The sequence below is a fragment of the Takifugu rubripes genome, chromosome 1 (assembly GCF_901000725.2).
Source record: "Takifugu rubripes chromosome 1, fTakRub1.2, whole genome shotgun sequence".
Classification (NCBI taxonomy): domain Eukaryota; kingdom Metazoa; phylum Chordata; class Actinopteri; order Tetraodontiformes; family Tetraodontidae; genus Takifugu; species Takifugu rubripes.
The window spans coordinates 5,757,960-5,775,746 of record NC_042285.1 but is presented as its reverse complement, the minus strand read 5'-3'; the positions used below and the strand labels follow the sequence as shown (position 1 = coordinate 5,775,746).

Sequence of the window (17,787 nt, the reverse complement as noted above, 5' to 3'; positions counted from 1 at the left end):
GTGAAACCAAACAATACAACAAAATGACTCCATGATCACACAACATTTTACAGATAACCTGAGCCACCAGCCTGGGTAGGCTCTTAAAGCTGTTGTAACTGTGGGACATTACATCACTGCAACACCGAGTTGGTTTTTTTAGTGATCACTCCTACATCAAACAGGGCTATGTTATATTCATATATCAAAAAATTCATATTTGTGTTTATCGTACAGCAGAGTAATACAGGAGAGTGAGACAGGTCATCACCTCACATACGTCTGATAGACTGGACACATAAAACTCAGGGGCACCAAAACATTTTCACTTATGTGCACTTCCTGTTTACTTCTTCACACTCTACTTTATACACTGCAGTAATATCATGCTGTTTCTTTTCATACGTACACTAATGGATATATTTCCCCCATATGCTTATCCTTAATTCTCTTCCCTTTTTTTACCTGTTGTTTCATTCTTTAACACTGAAATTGTCCCCATTGTGGGACAAAAAAGGGATTATGTTGTCTTAATTATATTATCATATAGTTAGATACATTTGAAATTATCAAGTTGTGTAAAGAGCGAATTGGTACTGAAAAAAATTCTCTTTAGGATATAACTTGATTAATGTTGTTTTTATAATTACTTAGACTCAATTGGGGAGCATCTGGAAAATTTCAGAGGTTTCATCATTTTATATTTATCACGCAAATAAAAATTCTGCAATAATGATCAAAACATTTAAAAGAGTCACAATACATCTGTACCATTTCATGCATAGACACATACACACTCGTGCTCACATTGTACTCATAATTTTTGGTGAATTAATTTTTATATTACGGTAGTACAATATGAATATGTAAAGGTAATAAATTCAGTGTATTCAGAGCAATCACATAATTAGCCACCATATGCTCAAAACATAAAAGGTGAATATAGAAAAATTAGCTTCATGAACAACAACATATCTGAGTTTATAGTAAATTTGTGAATAAACGTGTTGAATGAACAGAAACCTGATTGTGATAGTCAGTTTCTGCATTTCCATTCAAAATAACGTCAAGTTTTTGTTGACATTTGATATGAAATATTATGTGTGACAAGCAGCAAGCAAGCAGGCTCTCGACTCACTGCTGAACTCACCAGAACAAGGCCACAGCATTTGTTTTGGGGGGTTTTCCAGCATGGTCAATTTCAGCACTGTAGCTCTAAATGGAATTTGAACTGTGCACTGACAATTGCGGGTAGTGGTAGTGTTTAAGGGAGTCTAATTTAGTTAGAATTAGTAAAAAAAGAAGGACAATAAAACCATTTTTGCATTCAATCAAGTATTTTGACCATAAATAACATTTGCATTTACCTGATTCATCACTTTTATTTAGCCAACTACAGCAGTTATATACATTATTTTTCTCCTCCAAACTTTTTTGTCCATTTGCTGTTCAACAGTAACAGTTACTATGACCCACTGTTTTATTCTTTAATTGACTTTTTGAAATTTGAACCTTTATTCAGTGTACCTGTCCCTCACACAGATCTCTATTTCATCCCTATCTTACAATGACTCTGCTCATCTTTTGCTCCATCTGATACTCTTTGTGTCTTTGGGATGTCTGCTGCAGCATCGTTTTCGTGCAACCTGCTGAAAGGAATCTAAAATATGATTTCTGCGATGATGATTCGCTGGACACTTGTGTCAGTGCAAAGCTGTGAGATCACACTCACAGAGCTGCTGCTATTTTGGCAACAAGTAATCTATACTGTGGTTTCATTCTTCCAGAGACCCGTTTGTATGTTACCTGGGGCATCTGATCCTAAAAGGCCATCTTCCTGTAGACTTCTGTTTCGACCAAGGGTATTCCTCCCACTGATACGGGCATGCTGTCGAGGCAAAGTATTTCTTGGGAAGCCTTGACGCTGGATACCTAGAGTATCCTTTTCTACATCTGTGTTCTCTGGCATCCAGTTTAATGTCTCTTGACCCTCCTGATTCTGTAAAGTGAAAACATTGGATTTTTCATAGCAATTTCTTGCGCCAGAAGGATCCGCTGAAGTGTACATGTACCACTGACAGTCTCGAGCGTCATGAGAAGGATAAAGGAGGGTGTGGCACGAGGTCATGTTGTCATGCATGCTTGGAGTACTACCATGGCAGGAAGTCATTGAATCCAGCATATTATGACAAAAAGTCTGAAAACCGCTGCAGGGCGCTAGCTCCTTGTCCAAGTGTGAGCTGAGACAGGGCAGCTTATTTTCTGGTTGGGGGTTGCTGGAAGCCAGAGGGGAAACTTCAGGATAAGGCCCTGCATGAGGGCTGTCTAGCTGGGAACTGTGCACACTATCATCCAGGGTGGGTGAAGGCAAGTGCGAACAGTAGCTCTGAAGACATGGTCGAGGGTGGGTGAAGGACGCTAACTTAGCTCTGTTTGTAAAACAGGTTTGTAGTGAGAGGGATGGACAGTGAAGCTCTTCAGAAAGTGACTCTGGAAGCGGTGATTGCATTGACTCGGTGAAAGGGGAAAGCGGGGTTTCGTTAATTGCACCCATCATGGCCATACAGCATGGAACTGCTTGATTAGTGGTGGGGCTGTGGGAAGATGGTGACATTTTATGGTGAGAACTCTGCACAAGATGGGCAGAAGGCAGTGGCTGGTTGCCAGAATATGAGGAGCTGAGGTGGCATTGTGGCTGATGGAGCTCCTGAACATGACTCGGTCTCTCCTCATTGGTATCTCTCATAATATTGGATTTGGATTTAGATGAGCAACAAGTCCACCAGTGGTGCCAAACATCATCCCGTTTGGCACAGTGCTGAATGAGAAGAAAGAGTCCCAGAGTCACACAAAACGCTCCATACAGGCAGCTGAATATCATATCCAGGAAGTGCCCCATAGATACAGCCATTGCACCTAATGCCCAGGTAACAAGGAAGAGGAAGAGAGTGAACGCTGTGGCCCGGAGTTGAGATTTAAATGAGTGCTCATTTGCCAAAACTGACACACCAGATGCAAATGGTGTAGGATCCACGGAAGGTGTAGAATCACTGGCCTGTCCAGGAGTCCCCGCAGGGTTGAAGCTAGGATTTGACTTACAAGATGATAAATGCTGCTGCTTCTTACTCAGAAAGCGTATCTCATACTTCCTGTCTGGGTGACGTTTTAGCTGAATGTAGGTACACAGCAAGTATAACGACATGACCAGAACCAGAAGACAAGCAGGGGCGTAGAAAACCCCGAGGCTTGGTCTCCACGCTATCCAGCAACTACAAAAAAAAAAAAAAAAACCACAGAGAACAAAATGTATTTTCTCTATTTGATGAATTGACATGACATTTTGACAGCATGGATGCGCAAGACTAATGAATACTTACTACAAAGCATCATCCTTGCTGCCATAATTCTCCAGGCCAAATGCTGCAGTTATTCCAACAATTATGAGTGGAATTCCATCGCTTACAAGATAAAATCTGTGGGGAAAATCAAGGTGAATTAAGTAAATTCATAGAAGCCACTAAAATGTAATGTAAATGTAAAATATTATACAAGATTTCCTCCTGCTTGAAATATTAACTTCCAGAAAGAACAAAAAACACTATTTACCTGAGAATGGTTGATTTGGATTGAGTAACTTCATTCCTGTCCAGAGCCTTGAGTGGATCATTGCAAACATCTTTGCAGATATTTCTAGCCATAAATGTGAGTGACAGCATGGAGGATAATGATGCATAATGCAGTATGCTGCCAAACTGAAACAGATAAAAACCAAGCCAAACATGTATAGGTAATATGATATGGGCATGAAACATGAGACATAAAACAAATATATTCACACAAATGTAGCAAAACCCTGTATTTGTACGATCAAGTATAACAGTATAAAATCATAGATTTAAAAAATCGACATTGGTTTGTGCCTTTTACTGACAAGGATTCACCTTTTTGAAATCAGAATGTTTTGCTACTTAAAGGTGCTCACACAGTCCATCCATTGGTGCATCAGTGGGTCATTTGGAAAGTTTGGATGTACGTGAAAGGAGTGTTTCCTACAATAGCCTGACAATCTTGTTGACCATTTGTGGAGGAACTTGCTTTGGCTGCAGATGATGCTTTATATGTATAAAGGCAATGCATCTGATTAGTTTTAGAGACAGCTGGGATGGTAAATAGTACTTTTCAGATACCCCATATAATAAGGTTCATCATGGAGTTTTGCATTGTTATGGACTTGGACCAATCCTTTTCAACTTTTGCATGCTACCCTTGGAAGACATTATTTACTGTACTTAAAAAAAATTATACTATAGTAACTATTCCACCTTATCATTACTTTGGCATCCATTTTTTCCCTAAAACCTGCTCAGCAGTAGAATAATGGCTTAGAATATTGATTCTTAACCTTGGAGGTACTGAACTCCACCAGTTTCATATGCGCATTCACTGATCCCTCCTTTATTGCAAAATAAAATATAATTTCCTTTTTTCAAATTCAAGACATAGGTATGTTTTACTGGTGCACAAAATGAACCATGCATTGACATCACTGTGTTCAAAGACCAAAGCCAGCAAAACATGAGAAGCAACTTGGAACGATACTGTGCCGCTCAGTTTGTTGGTGGGTACAAAGCCGAGAACAGGCAGAGTGGCCTTTTCATCGAATCTGGCTGTCTTCACCTTGAATTCAGCAAGCATTGTGTTCTTCTATTCCCCATCTATACATGCAGTTTACGGAAGTGTTCCTTTTGTTTTGCTAGACTAGAATTGCTGAACTTGGCATTGCAAATCATGGAGTCAGGACTCCCATCATGTTCCATTATAATGTGAATAAATATTTGTTTGTCTGCTTTCTTTCTTTGCTCGACATAGTATGAAGGGATTAAAATATTCAGAAAGAAATCACTCAACGTACCATCACAACAGTCACAAGTCAACTATTTAGAGACTAATCAAATCTCTACCTTGTAATTTCAATGTTATTGAGTATTATATGGATGTGCCAATAGTTAGCTGCCCACTCACTGATCAAAATCTCTGCAGCACCAATGCTTACAGGAAAACACAGTGCACAAACAATCAATAAGTAAATAATCACAGATCCCAGAGCTCAATAAATTGAACGTTCCAGTTGAAAATAGTGTATATCATTGATAAAAAATAATGGGAATCAAACTAACATTTAAAGGGGACAGTTTTCTTTGTTTCAATCAGAACCAACCACCGTGACACCCTCTCCTGTCATCAGCTCAATTTCACACATTAATTTCCTCAATATTTAAATCCCAGACTATGTGGCAGATTGAGTTCCATGCTTGACTTTCTAGCGATATTCTGCCTGCTTCCTGCTTGGTTCTTGTCTCTTTTCTGTATTAGTACGAGTTGGATTATTACCCAGGGGAATTGTTCTGTGGATTCTTTCCCATTTTGGATTTGCCTTTTTCTGCATCTATCCATCTTTCTGGAAACTGTTGTATAATGAAGTTTTTCGTCAATCACACGTAAGTTATGTATGCTGCTTTTGGGTCCTGTCTCTAACTGTGGGTTATTTGGCTTAATTTCCTCTATTAATATTACTGTAGGCTGATTTGGCAAGTGAAGTGACTTCATGGGCCACATTGTTTCTTGACTAAATAGTTAGTTACAGTATTCTTTAAGCTGTCCAGAAAAAATTGTAAGTGCTAAAGAAATGGGAAAATGCCAGCTTACAATTTGACACAAAAAAGGCATGTTGATCTGATTGATGCCTCCAGCAAACACTCCAAATGTTAGCCCAGTGTGGAAGAAGAAGTTGATAAGTGTGTGCCACCCAGTACTGTTGATGCGGATCATCCTGCAAAGAACAAACAGAAAATAACATTCTTATTCGCCAGTAATTGTGATCATTTTGATGCTTGCACAAAATTTATGCGTTGAGCTATACAGGCAGCCATTAGAATCATAAGGTCATACAAGCTGCTGATGCAGGAGCTGGTGATTGTGTCCCACCATCATCTCCAAAGTTCACTCAAATTGATTCTAAAGGTTAGGAGAGAGAGGGGAAAAGATGAAGTTCCTTGTGGAGAATCTTTGGAATCGGGATCACCATTGTATTTTTATTGCTGTGGAAGTGAATTGATTTTACATTACTAGGAATTTGCTTTGGTGATTGCAATGAAGCTGAGATGTTCCAAAAGACCATAATTATCTCCACTGACTTCTGGGCGTTCAGCTCCAGGTTGTTGTGGCAGACGTTGGTGCCAAAGGTCTGTAGTCATTAAGTCCCGTGTTCTTTATCTTCTTGATCTTTTAGACTTCTTTATCTGCTAGAGTCAGACTGAGACTATGCTGGAGGATTTGGAGCAGGCTGCCACATGTTGATTAAAATGTCCGTGAACTCTGACCGCACAGAGTGCGCTCAGGGAGGAGGGGAACATACCGTCTCGTTCCCTTGTGGGGGTTGTTTACATCTTCAAGCAGAACTGAGAAGACTGTAGTTGCGTGGGAGGAGGAGGACGGGTACAACATGGACTTTGATGAGTCTTCTGGGGTGTCGGGGGTATGAATGTTCATGTTGATGGTATGTAGGTGGGGGTGTCAGGGCTGCCTGATGACTCATTAAAACGGCAGTTTAATTCATTCAGACCGTTCGGATTGTCGCAGGTCATCAATGAGTGGAGTGGTGGTGCTTTAGGCTAGTTGGTGATTTTCCTGAACCCCACATAGTCACCAGCTGTTACCACATTTAATTTGGTCAATGAGGATTCACAAAGAATCATAAGTGGTAATATTGAAAAAAGGTTTAACACACATGCACTGAATACAATCAGATACATTAGACTCAATGTAAATGGTGTTAATTGTGTAGTTAAATTCTTCATTTTAGCTTTATTGGAACAACACCAAGCATTAAGTATAATATCCAAATTCTAAATCAATGTAGTAGTCGACTGTGAAACTAAAGCTGGACTGATTTGAATGGTTACTCACACTTCAGGCAGATCATCAAAACAAATTCAGAATCCAAATCAGAAAAATGTTATAATGCTGCAGTCTGGTGGTGACCACTTGAATACTTGGAGAAGAGCATGTGACCAGTTGGGCCAAGTGAACGCTGCTGGTATTAAGTGCTCAGGTGCTAAAATTCTTAGAATATTCTTAGAATACCACCACGGTTCCTGTCCTGTAGGGTGATGGACTGATACCAGCAGCATATAGAGCACATTTTCTTGCTGTTAGAAAAATATTACAGCTGCCTGAGTAGGTACATGATCTTTTGGGACTTCCTCAGAATTCCAGTGTAGGAGGAGAACCTTGGCTGATTGGCAGGGCTGATACCCAGGTATTAGTACTCTTTCCCATCTGGCGAAGTGTGGGCGATGGTGGTGACAGCTGCCACCTGTTCCTGGGGAAGCTCACCAACATGCTTTTGGTTTTACTGATGTTCAACTCCAGACAGGAAGTGTCACTCTCCTCTACAGAAAGCTGCAGAGCAGGACAGTGGTGGAGGGACAGAACAGAACTGTGTCATCAGCAAACTTCTGATGGCACTAGTGTTATTGTCATCGCCATGTTTGAGCCAGGTCCCCGTAGATGCCAGGATAGAAGCACCTCTGCATTCATGTAGATGGTTCACTTTAGCCCAGAGTTTGTCTGTTTTGTTCCGAAGTGAGCTCATATTGGTAAGGAAGACTTTGTGTTTACATGTTTTACATTACCGTCTCACTCTGACACGGCCCTTCTTCTTGCCAGAGAAGAAATGGTGTAAGATTTTTTTTTTTTTTAAAAGTGCAAGATTTGCCCCAAATAAAAACATTGAAAACATCATTTTGAGCATAAATCATTATTCTCCCACATTCTCCCAGCCTGTAGCCCAAAGCCACAGTAAATTCATAAGCTATTTTCTTACCTTATCTGGTTTAAATTTTTGAAATCAAAGCAGTTCTATTGCATTTCAAAGATGGATATTTCATGAACATGAGCAGTTAGAGAAGTTTCTAAAATTGTCAGAATGCGAATTCGTAGAAAAGTGACAATTGTTCACCTGTGGTGGATGATGTAGGTCATGATGGAGATGAGCAAACAGAGGAGCATGACAGCTGTACAGGCATATACCACTGGATGCAAGTAATCACCAGGGTATGGTGGGAAGGACAGCACTCGCTTTAAATCCTGAACACATTTAAAAACAAAATAATATAATGAATGAGAAGCATCACCAAGCATGTGCAAAGTGTAATTATTTAACATCATTAAATATTTGTTCATAGGTAAATAAATTGCTCAGGGCAAATTTAACCCCAAAAGGATGTTACTGAGCACATTCTGTAGATGTGTACATCTGCAGGATTATTTATGTTAATATAGCTTGTAGCCTAACAATTTTCCGTCAACAACAGACGTTATGTTAGTCTCTAATCACCCTTTTTAATGAGTGTGATGGACAAATTCATTGAATATAGATGCAGCTGCAGATTTGGGCAAATGCAAAAATGTAAAAATCAAATTAATGAAACAAAAATAATCCATGATATTTTTTTGATCATTAGTTTTGCCCTTTCTGTCAGAGATTTATATTTAGACCAATAATAAAAAGAATATGTGTGTGTGTGTGTGTGTGTGTGTGTGTGTGTGTGTGTTTGTATGATGATAGTAACATAAGTAGTTATTAACATAAATGACATGTCTGAATGACATGGTATCATGATTATGATTATTGTAAGTGTATGTTAACAACCCCAATAGGAAATGTGATCATTCACCTGGGATTTACAGAAATTTCAGGCACATTTCCACCTAAATTACCTGGGAAAATCTCATTGTTCCAAACATACAGCTTTTCTCACTCTCTTGAGGGATGGGACTGTGTGGTAAACAATGCTGGTTCACTTTTTTGATTATTTGGGAAATACAGTGAAATAATAAATTACAAAATGTGGACAGGTAATGAGATCTTGGTTCTTCTGAGCCTGTCAGCAGAGACAGAAAACTGCGGGGCTCTGAGTTAGTGACTTGAACACCCGAGCCATTGGATGAATAGCTGACAGGCTGGTGGAGATAAATGCAGGGAACGTGACGAAACAGTCATTAAAAGTTATAAAACATTCGGCAACAGGATCAGAAGCTAAAAGATCACAACAGCTGCAGTGGGTCAGACTATTGTTCCACTTTCACACATGTGAGTGCGACTGTTAGTTATCAGGAAATTTGAGGTTAAATAAAAGCACAAACCACAGAGATTACAGGGAATTTTTACCCAGTAAACAAATTACTGGTAATAAACATTCCTGAGATTGTTGGTGAGAAAAGAGCTAATGAGTTTTTAACATTGTTATGTAAAATTCTCACAGAAACCGGGGACTGAGATAGGATTTATACTTTTAACATCTGGAAATTACAGTCCTGTGAGACCTAAATGGCTGAGGTGGTTCTAGTGCTTAATGTGAGGTCACAATTGGTCTCATGGCACCTTTATGGACTCAGCAAAACAAGACAGCACCAATAATTTTTGTTGTTGTATTTTCTGGTAGTTGTTAGTTCCATATTTTTACATAGATGATTTTTCCTAATTCCTAATTTAGACAAAAGAGACCTGTCAGGCAACATAAGTACAACAGGCCTTTGTTTTTGTTGACCATGAGATGCTTTTGGGCAGAACGGATGATGTTGGTGTTGGAGCAAAGGCTCTAGAGTGGTTCAGAAACTGATTTCTGACTGACCACAGCACATATGTAGAGGGTCACTGATCAAAGTTCTTGGAGATTTCTAAGGGTTCAGCTTTCCCAAGGTTCCGTTTTGGCATCAATTTTGTTCTGTAATTTCAAGTTGTCTTACAAAGTCCAGCTTGAAAAATTCGAGTAGGAACAGAGGAAGGAACTGGGGCTACACACAACTATCCTGAGTGACACACAACGCCTTGACTCGGTCTATCATAGCTCCTAATGCTTCATCACAATTTCTTTTCATTTCAAACGCATCGCTGCGTTCTCCAGAGAAGACTGCAACACAGACACAGCTTTATATATAAAGCTATACTGGGCAGGCTCCCGCCCCATCTATGTTCTCTGCTGACTCCCACTTACAGTTCCTGCAGTTTTCGCTCCATTGGATGGCAGCTCTTCCAGATCCCCAGGGTTTTCACTGAACTCGGCAAATCAGTGTTTTCATACTTTGCTCCGTCGTCATGGAATACCTGTCAGAACACTCTACAGCTCACTGCTTTTATTTCTCTTGGAGAAGGAGAAAACTTAAAAGAATCTATTCTGGTTCAGTCTGAGCCAAATGATACACAGATGACTGAATCGAGGGTTTTGACATTATGAATATATCTGCGGTCCAAAATCTAAATCACTGCATTTGGGAGAAGACGTTTGTGGCGAGGTTCAGATGGCTTAGCAATGGAGTAAAATTAGCTCTTTTTCCACAGGAAGTCACTTCTGCATGCGCATATTCAAAGCTGAGGATCTCCACAGAAGCAAAACTCAAGACCTAACGGGGTTCTATATTTATGTGTTTGAGCTTTCTTTTTCTTTGGGTTTAATTGGCTTCTTTTTAGAGACATTTTCATGTCTGGCACAGCAGCCAAACAACTGTTTATTAGACTAAGCATGACTGATTAGACCTTTTGCAGATCTGCTGGAATAACAAGATCAAATGCCTGAACATCAGAACTCAGTGTGCACTATGCTGTGATTACAGTGAGCTGCCATGCTGCATACAGTATCATGAGGTAATCTTTTATAATGAGCCTTTATGTTAGGAGCAGCAGAGTCTTTTAACCAGGGAGTTAACAAGTACTATAAAATGTAAATCAGCTGACATAATAGAAGTAGAAAGGACTTTTTGACCTCAGTTTTTGTCTTGTCCTATTTCAATTATTCAGGACACAGATTATCCATTCTTATTAATGCAAATTACCACCAACAACCACTAACAACAGCATTCACTAAATCAGCCCAGCATATAACGCTGGGATTCCAATGTTAATTTAGAGCTGAAGAAGCCCCTTCGATAAGAGTTGAAACATCTTAAAAACTAACAGAATGAGATGCATCCAGATGAATTATCTTAAACCAAGCTAATGACCAGTTCTATTTGTCAGTTCCAGAAGAATCCTGTTACTACTGAACTGAAAAGCAATACCAAGATTCCTGAACCCCACTATCCACATATTAATTGATTTGAGTTGTGTCCATGATTATGGAGATGTATACATGAAAAGTAGGTTTTCAATATTGGGCTCATAAGTTCTCCAAACACCAAAATGTCTGCACGTCTTGACCAGTTTAGCTTCAAGCCCATTAGTAGTTAAGACTTTAAGACCAAATGACAGCCACTTACCATTCGAAAATGGCATGACTTAAGTTGGGCTAACAGAGACAAGTTTTAACTATGTTAAGCCATACAGACCAGCATTAGACAGCAGATGGGAAGGACAATATCATTAGTGGTGGTCAATAGTTTCATTGGCACAAAGATCAAAACTAGCATCTGACACACCTAACAGTATGCTTTAATACATCAAGTGTTTCATTATGAGGCGATGGACTGTGTCAATGGCAACACAACACATTTATCATCAAATTTCTTCTCTTTGGAGAAGTGGAGGACAATGCAGACCTCCAGCAACAAACCAAACATTCACACCATTCCAGGAGACCCAGTGACTCACCACCATGTGAGCCAGCAGACAAAGGAGAGACACCTCAACTTAAACTAGGTGAACGACCCTGCCAACGACTCTCAGGTGACCACCCAGATCAATAGCATGCTAAATGGTCCACAAGGGCTATATTTTCAAGCTCGGTCCCCAGCGATGATGTTTCGCCTTCTGGATAGAAGGCGAAACATCTTCAAAGAGAAGAAATACAGTCCAGTTGACAAAGAAAACTACCTTGGATAACTATGACCTGGATGATTGAAAATCTACACAGACATTTATCATCAAAGTTTTCGATGATATCCTCTACAACTCTACATTTCTGGGCCGTGGGAATTTGTCATATCAAAGAGTTATTTAAGATACTCGCAAACTTTTCCAGATGTTAAGCTAACACACATAACACATTGCTAGTTTTACAGAAGAGAATCTCCTTTACCATATATCCACATTTAACACTGAGCCTTGATGCAGAAAAATGGTGGCCTTACCATTATGTTTACTGAGAAGCTCTGTTGCACCCTCTCCATACTCTACCCCATCACCTGTGGCTCCATTAGAGGGTGATGACAGAACTGGGTTGTTCCTCCAGCTCACTGGCTGCCACAATGGATATTCCACAGAAGATGGGCCAACTTCACAGCCTTTGTCCGGTTGGGTGTTTACATGAGCAGTGTCAACAGCCAGCCCAAGCATGACCGTCCTGATTCCATCTAAGTTTGAAGAGCAGGTGCTGGACACAAGGACATAACCAAACTTTATCTATGTCCTTATCTAAGATTGCTTGTGGCAGAAGAGGAGAGAGTCACAATTAAAGACTTTTGGTTTAACCCTTGGTTTAGCTCTCATAACACCTGTGTCACATTTTTAGTTGTCCTATTGCACCTTAAAGAAATCTACTATAATTACGATGTCCAGATTATCAATAGATAATTACTCATTAGTTCATGTGATCATACGATCAAATTTTTTCCAAATGCCACAATGTATTTTCAATGGTGTGGGTCACCTTTCATAGAATACTGATGTTTTATTCTTTTTTTTTTCAGATGCTCTGTATGCCTGATGAGCTGGCAGCCATCTTTATTTACAAGTAGTAACAAAGCTAACACCTGAACCTAACATCCAGTGGCAATGAAACCATGCATAACAAAGAAAATGGCATATGGGGCTACTACCGCTATTAGGAAAAACAATAATCATCATAATAATAATCAGAACCATTATCCTAATAACTTACCTGTTTTTGAAGCTGCTGCTGCTGCTGTGGATGATGCTTCTACTGCTGCTGCTGCTGCTGCTGTTGCCGCTGATTTCATTCGGGTCAGTGGAGATCGTGGCTATGCTCCATTTCTTTTTATAGTGCAGCACGTGATGTAGTGTTTGAAGGCGGGGACATTCGCTTTGACAGGGACATTTGTTAAATTAAACATGGTGAAGGAGGCTTTACTCTTAAAAAAATCTTCTTGCTGGGAAAATAATTCATTTGAATTAATTTTTAGCCCATTTTATGTTGTATTTTCTGCCTCTTAATGTCATCATCTCTTATTATTATATTATATTATTGATTTGATTATATTTCTATTATCACATGTGCACTTTTAGCTGTTTACCTAAGCCCTGGCTATTTTAGAGCTCAATCAGGGGAGCTGGTAATTCAGTCAATTACAAACTACTGAAGAACTACAGCAATGACCTGCCCCCAGTAAAGCCAACCCTCCAGACAGCCTTAGTATCTTCGATGCCAGGTTTGATGGTCTGAAGAGGGACACATCTTGAAATGCCCCCTGTGACCCCATGGATGCTGCTTTTCAGTTCACACATGCATACACACACACACACACACACACACACAGAGGTCCTGAAGGCTCAAAAGCAGGTGGGACAGTATGGTCTCCATCTCAGGGTTCTGAAGGCCTGCACTGGTGTCTATGGTGACTATCCCAGGCAACATTCCCCCGTACTTTCAAATCCTCCACCATCAAACCAGTCCCTAAAAGATCAGACAAATCCATACTGAGTGATTTCAGGACACTGACACTCATGCCAGACGTCATGTGGTGCCTCGACAAAATGATTCTCAGCGGAGGGGGAGGAACCCCGCAGAGACTGGACACCCTCTCATACAGGCCCTTAGAGGACTGATAGAGAGCATCCTCACCACAGGCGTCACTGTCTGGGAAGGTAACCCCCCACAGGCAGAGCAAAGCTCTCCAAAGAGTCATAAAGCCTGCAGAGAGGATCTGTCCATACACTTAATTTACAGGCAGCACTGCTGGAAAAGAGCAGACATTATCACCACAGACCCTTTGCACCCAGTTCACTCTCTGCTCTGACACAAAAACTTTATATATAATCAGTGACAGCAGAGCAAGCAGCAGTAGAAACAGAACAAGGTTTTTCAACAGCATTTTTTCCTGCCACAGTTAGACTGATGGCAAAAGAAAATGCTGAATAATCACACATTGTCTCATATTACCTGCAATGTCCAATTTTACCTCTAAAAATTCCTGTTTGCAACTGTGAAAAAAACTTTTACAGTAGCAGCAGTTATTTTTATTTTATTTACTTATTATTCTCTCAGTTTATTTATACTCATTTACATAATATAATGCTACTTCCCTTTTTAAGTGTTTTAAACTGTCATCTCAAATGCTTAGCTTATCATCCCCTGTGATATTTGTTGTCTTTTAAAATAATTTACCACTGTTAAATTGTTAGATTGGGTTTCAAATTGTTGTGCTGTAACTGTTGTTAAGTTGTTATGTTATGTCTCCAGCAAAATCCCAATGTTGTGAATCTTCTCCTGGTGGTTGCCGAGATGTGTTGATGAGGAAGGAAACTTCGCAGACACCGACTTGGTTATCAAAGATGTTTATTGGAGAGAACAGTCAGGCATCAATCGAACACTGCAGTTTGGGGTGTCTACCTCGATACCTCCTTCTTATAGAGTCTAGTAAACACATTCTTTTCTAATGACCTCACGCTATACTGTATGGTCAACCCAATGGTCTGGTGTTCAGTTATGACCAAAAAAGGGAATAGTGAAGATGCTTCATGCTATACATCCTCCTAGTGAGAATCACCGGGGGCCCACAGGCTCCAGTGTTATCTTTTAGCAGCTCCTATTACCTAAAGGAAGAAGACACCGGACACACATGTGGAGGATGTCCTAATATGGTGCTTAGGTTGGCTGTTAAACACGTTACGGCCTTACAGATGTAAAGCCTGCATAGAACGGGTCAGATACTACACCAATTTATTAAACATGATTTTTGCCTGGTGACATCACTGGAGGTATGTGTTTCTATGTGAACCTCTGCTGATGTCCCACCTCCAATGTGAGAGAAGAACTGTGCACCTCAAATTTCAGGCTCCTGGCTGTGTCAGGAAACTCTTCTTCATTCTGGGCTACATCCATCCCAGAACAAAGCCTACCACAACAATCGACCACATCAGAACCACCCTGAAAAAGGTGGAGCAGCTATTTCCACACTCCTCTAGAATCCTCTAGGGGACTCCTGAAAGGCTTCCTGATTCCTGACAAGCTTCACCCAGTGCATCACATGTGTCACCCACCTTGGGAAGACACTGGACAGATGTTACGGCTCTGCCCTCAATGCCTACAGGTCAATCGGTCTTTACCCTCTGGGATCCGCTGATCACCATGCCATCCTGCCAAGAAGGTGACCAAGACCATCAAACAGTGGATCAAGGAGGACGTCACTGATCTCCAGGGCTGTCTGGAGTCTACGGACTGGAGCAAACTCCTCTCTCGGCCTGACCACTTCAATGAGCAGGTGAATGTGGTTTCCTCCTTTATTAACTTCTGTGAAATTAATATCATTTCATCAAAGTCTGTCACTATCTTGGCCAACAACAAACCCTCTTCTACCTAGAAGGAAATCCCCAACAAGGAGAAACATATCTTCTCTGGGTCTGAGATGGAGACAAAGGAGATCAACAAGAGCCATCAAGATCACCAAGGTAGAATACAAAAATAGAAGAGGAAAAAGTCAGTCAGGTGAACCCCCACATTGATCAGTTGAGTAGGACTGGATAGGTGTGGTTGGACAAGGAGAGAGTCACAGGTCTCATTGCTTTATATTTTATCTCCCCAGTTATTTGGTTTCTAATATTGTATTTCCATTGCATTCTTATGCTATGTTGGTTTATATTTGTAATTAGGCAGTGTTTAACCAGCTCAACTTTGTCTCCAGAAGGAGACTGTGGACCAGGAGAGGGCGATGACGTACAACAAACAACTCGTTTTTCCTGTCCTCCAGCTCAGATTCGTGATGCGGAGAAAATATATTTCCAAATAAACTAAAGCCAGGTTTGGGTTTGAAGTTAATTAATAAACTGGGGTAATAGATTGCCCCCACTCTACTCGTAATTTGATAGCTGATGATTGCTAACATATATTTCATTCAGCCAGGTTATAAAAGCATGTTTATGCACATTTGTCTTTCAGTTGATATGGAAAGTTTAGGATATCCAAGGTGATGTAGGAATTAATAGACTTTGGTGTTATTACTCCAGAATCAAATCATTCTTTATTTATATAGCATCTGTTACAATCAAGATTGTTTCTAGGCACTTTACAGAATAGGTCACATAAGATATGCAGGTAGGTGCCAAAGAAGAGAGGACGTCATCCCCACACAAATGTGCTGTCACAGAGAAAGGTTCACTATTTGTGTATTAACAAATTTGTATTAACATATTTTTATAACTCCATCTTCTCTTACATAATTTCATATACCGGTAGATGGCCAATATTTCCTCTGGAACAAGTGACCGTCTGCATTATTGGTCGCAGATTGCCCTCACTTCATTTAATTTTGTGGCAATAGATGTTTAGGAAATGCAACTTCTGTCATTAGTCGCAGACAGACATGTACCGGTATAGTAGTATGAAGTCTGTTTGCTTCCCTTCTCTCAATAAACCCCTTTGTTGCCCTTTTTTATTGCTGGTTTCATAATTCGCGTGTTTTTTTTTAACCAGAAGCCTTTTGTTTGTTTGTTTGCCTGTTACTGTGATTTTATGAAACCAGGAGGATCAGTGGTGTTATTGATACTAGCCAAGGCAGAGTGGTCTCCAAGGCTGAGAGGGCGCTATGGAGAAAGGCTGCTTATCCTTGCCTCAGACTTCTTCTGCATTTATTTCTGCATAGCTTCTTTATAAGAAGCATGACTGGAGATACTGCCACTGTACGCACAGCAGTAGCTGAACTATAGAATTAGCATATCTACTGTTTTTTCTTATCTTAGTTGCTCGCTTCCATCTTTTATCCATTAGTAGTTTATTATACAATACAAGAAATCATTGGAATACACAGAATTGATGGTAAAGGCAAGACAGTGACAACAAAAGAGGTGCCCCTACTGTAGTCTTTTCCTTGATTTAGGCTAGGGGACCTTGTGCGGAGGACCTGTAAATGTATACCATCTTGGACTTCACTCGCAAATTCATTTTGGCTACAATGACCCAGCACAAAACAGTTAAAACTTCACAACGTACTCAATGTGATAAGAGAGTTAAGGACATTTTTTTAAAAATCCCAAAACCATGAATGTCCAAATTAAATCTACCACTAATGTGATTATGAATTACACATCACAGTAAAATAGTTACAACTTTTAACTTAAAATTACACACCTATTTTTAGAATATTCAAACTCTGTACAATTCATTGTCAACAGTTACATATGTATTTTCACACAAATTTATACTAAAATAAATCAGCACCTTGTTCAATGTGCATAGGTTCTTTTTTGTTGGTGGTAGTACAGTGTTGCAGATGTTTGACAGTACTGTGACTCAGAGCTGTGGACTGTCTAATGCAGAAGCTATTGTGAAAGTGCAGCAAAACCTGGCAGACCAGACAATTAAACAATGACAACAGGACCCATTCTAATACTGGCATAATCATAGGGATCTGTACCCTCTGTACAAATTGGTGCTTGGTGCTCGATTTCTGTGGAAACCATCTTCTTCTTTAGTCCGCTCTAAGAGGTTTTTCTTTCTAAGAATTTGTGTTATAAGCAAACATATACTGTATACATAAAATAAAATAAAAATCGCCAGAGCCCAACACAGTCAAAACACTTTTATCCCTGAATATGAATCAATAGCACACTCCTTCCACTTGTGCAATCTCAATTATTTA

The 17,787-nt window shown here is 39.9% G+C and overlaps 1 protein-coding gene and 1 long non-coding RNA gene across 3 annotated transcripts; one reads left to right on the top strand and one right to left on the bottom strand.

The window, feature by feature from the left end:
• Positions 1-1,741: 1,741 nt before the first annotated feature.
• On the bottom strand, positions 1,742-13,349 carry adgra1a (adhesion G protein-coupled receptor A1a). Its single transcript, XM_029844164.1, has 7 exons — positions 12,855-13,349; positions 12,106-12,347; positions 8,000-8,127; positions 5,686-5,809; positions 3,586-3,731; positions 3,357-3,452; positions 1,742-3,248 (listed from the first exon to the last, which is right to left on the bottom strand). Exons 2-7 carry the CDS (start codon positions 12,142-12,144, stop codon positions 1,742-1,744), a joined length of 2,040 nt encoding a protein of 679 aa, XP_029700024.1. The 5' UTR covers positions 12,145-12,347; positions 12,855-13,349.
• Positions 13,350-14,541: 1,192 nt separating this feature from the next.
• On the top strand, positions 14,542-16,649 carry LOC115250568 (uncharacterized). 2 transcript variants are annotated; one of them, XR_003889144.1, is made up of 3 exons: positions 14,542-15,414; positions 15,514-15,601; positions 15,835-16,649. It is a non-coding gene; the product is annotated as an uncharacterized lncRNA (long non-coding RNA). The 2 variants fall into 2 exon arrangements; XR_003889148.1 differs by having other exon boundaries at positions 15,514-15,638.
• Positions 16,650-17,787: the final 1,138 nt, after the last annotated feature.

What these genes read in the sequence shown, in the direction of transcription:
- adgra1a (XM_029844164.1), bottom strand. Translation starts at nt 12,144, where the DNA reads ATGGAGAGGGTGCAACAGAGCTTCTCAGTAAACATAATG. An exon ending in GCTTCTCAGTAAACATAATG is followed by an intron (nt 8,128 to 12,105) that starts GTAAGGCCACCA and finishes AAATGTGTTCAG; the next exon opens with GATTTAAAGCGAGTGCTGTC. An exon ending in TCCAAATCAACCATTCTCAG is followed by an intron (nt 3,453 to 3,585) that starts GTAAATAGTGTT and finishes TTTTCCCCACAG; the next exon opens with ATTTTATCTTGTAAGCGATG.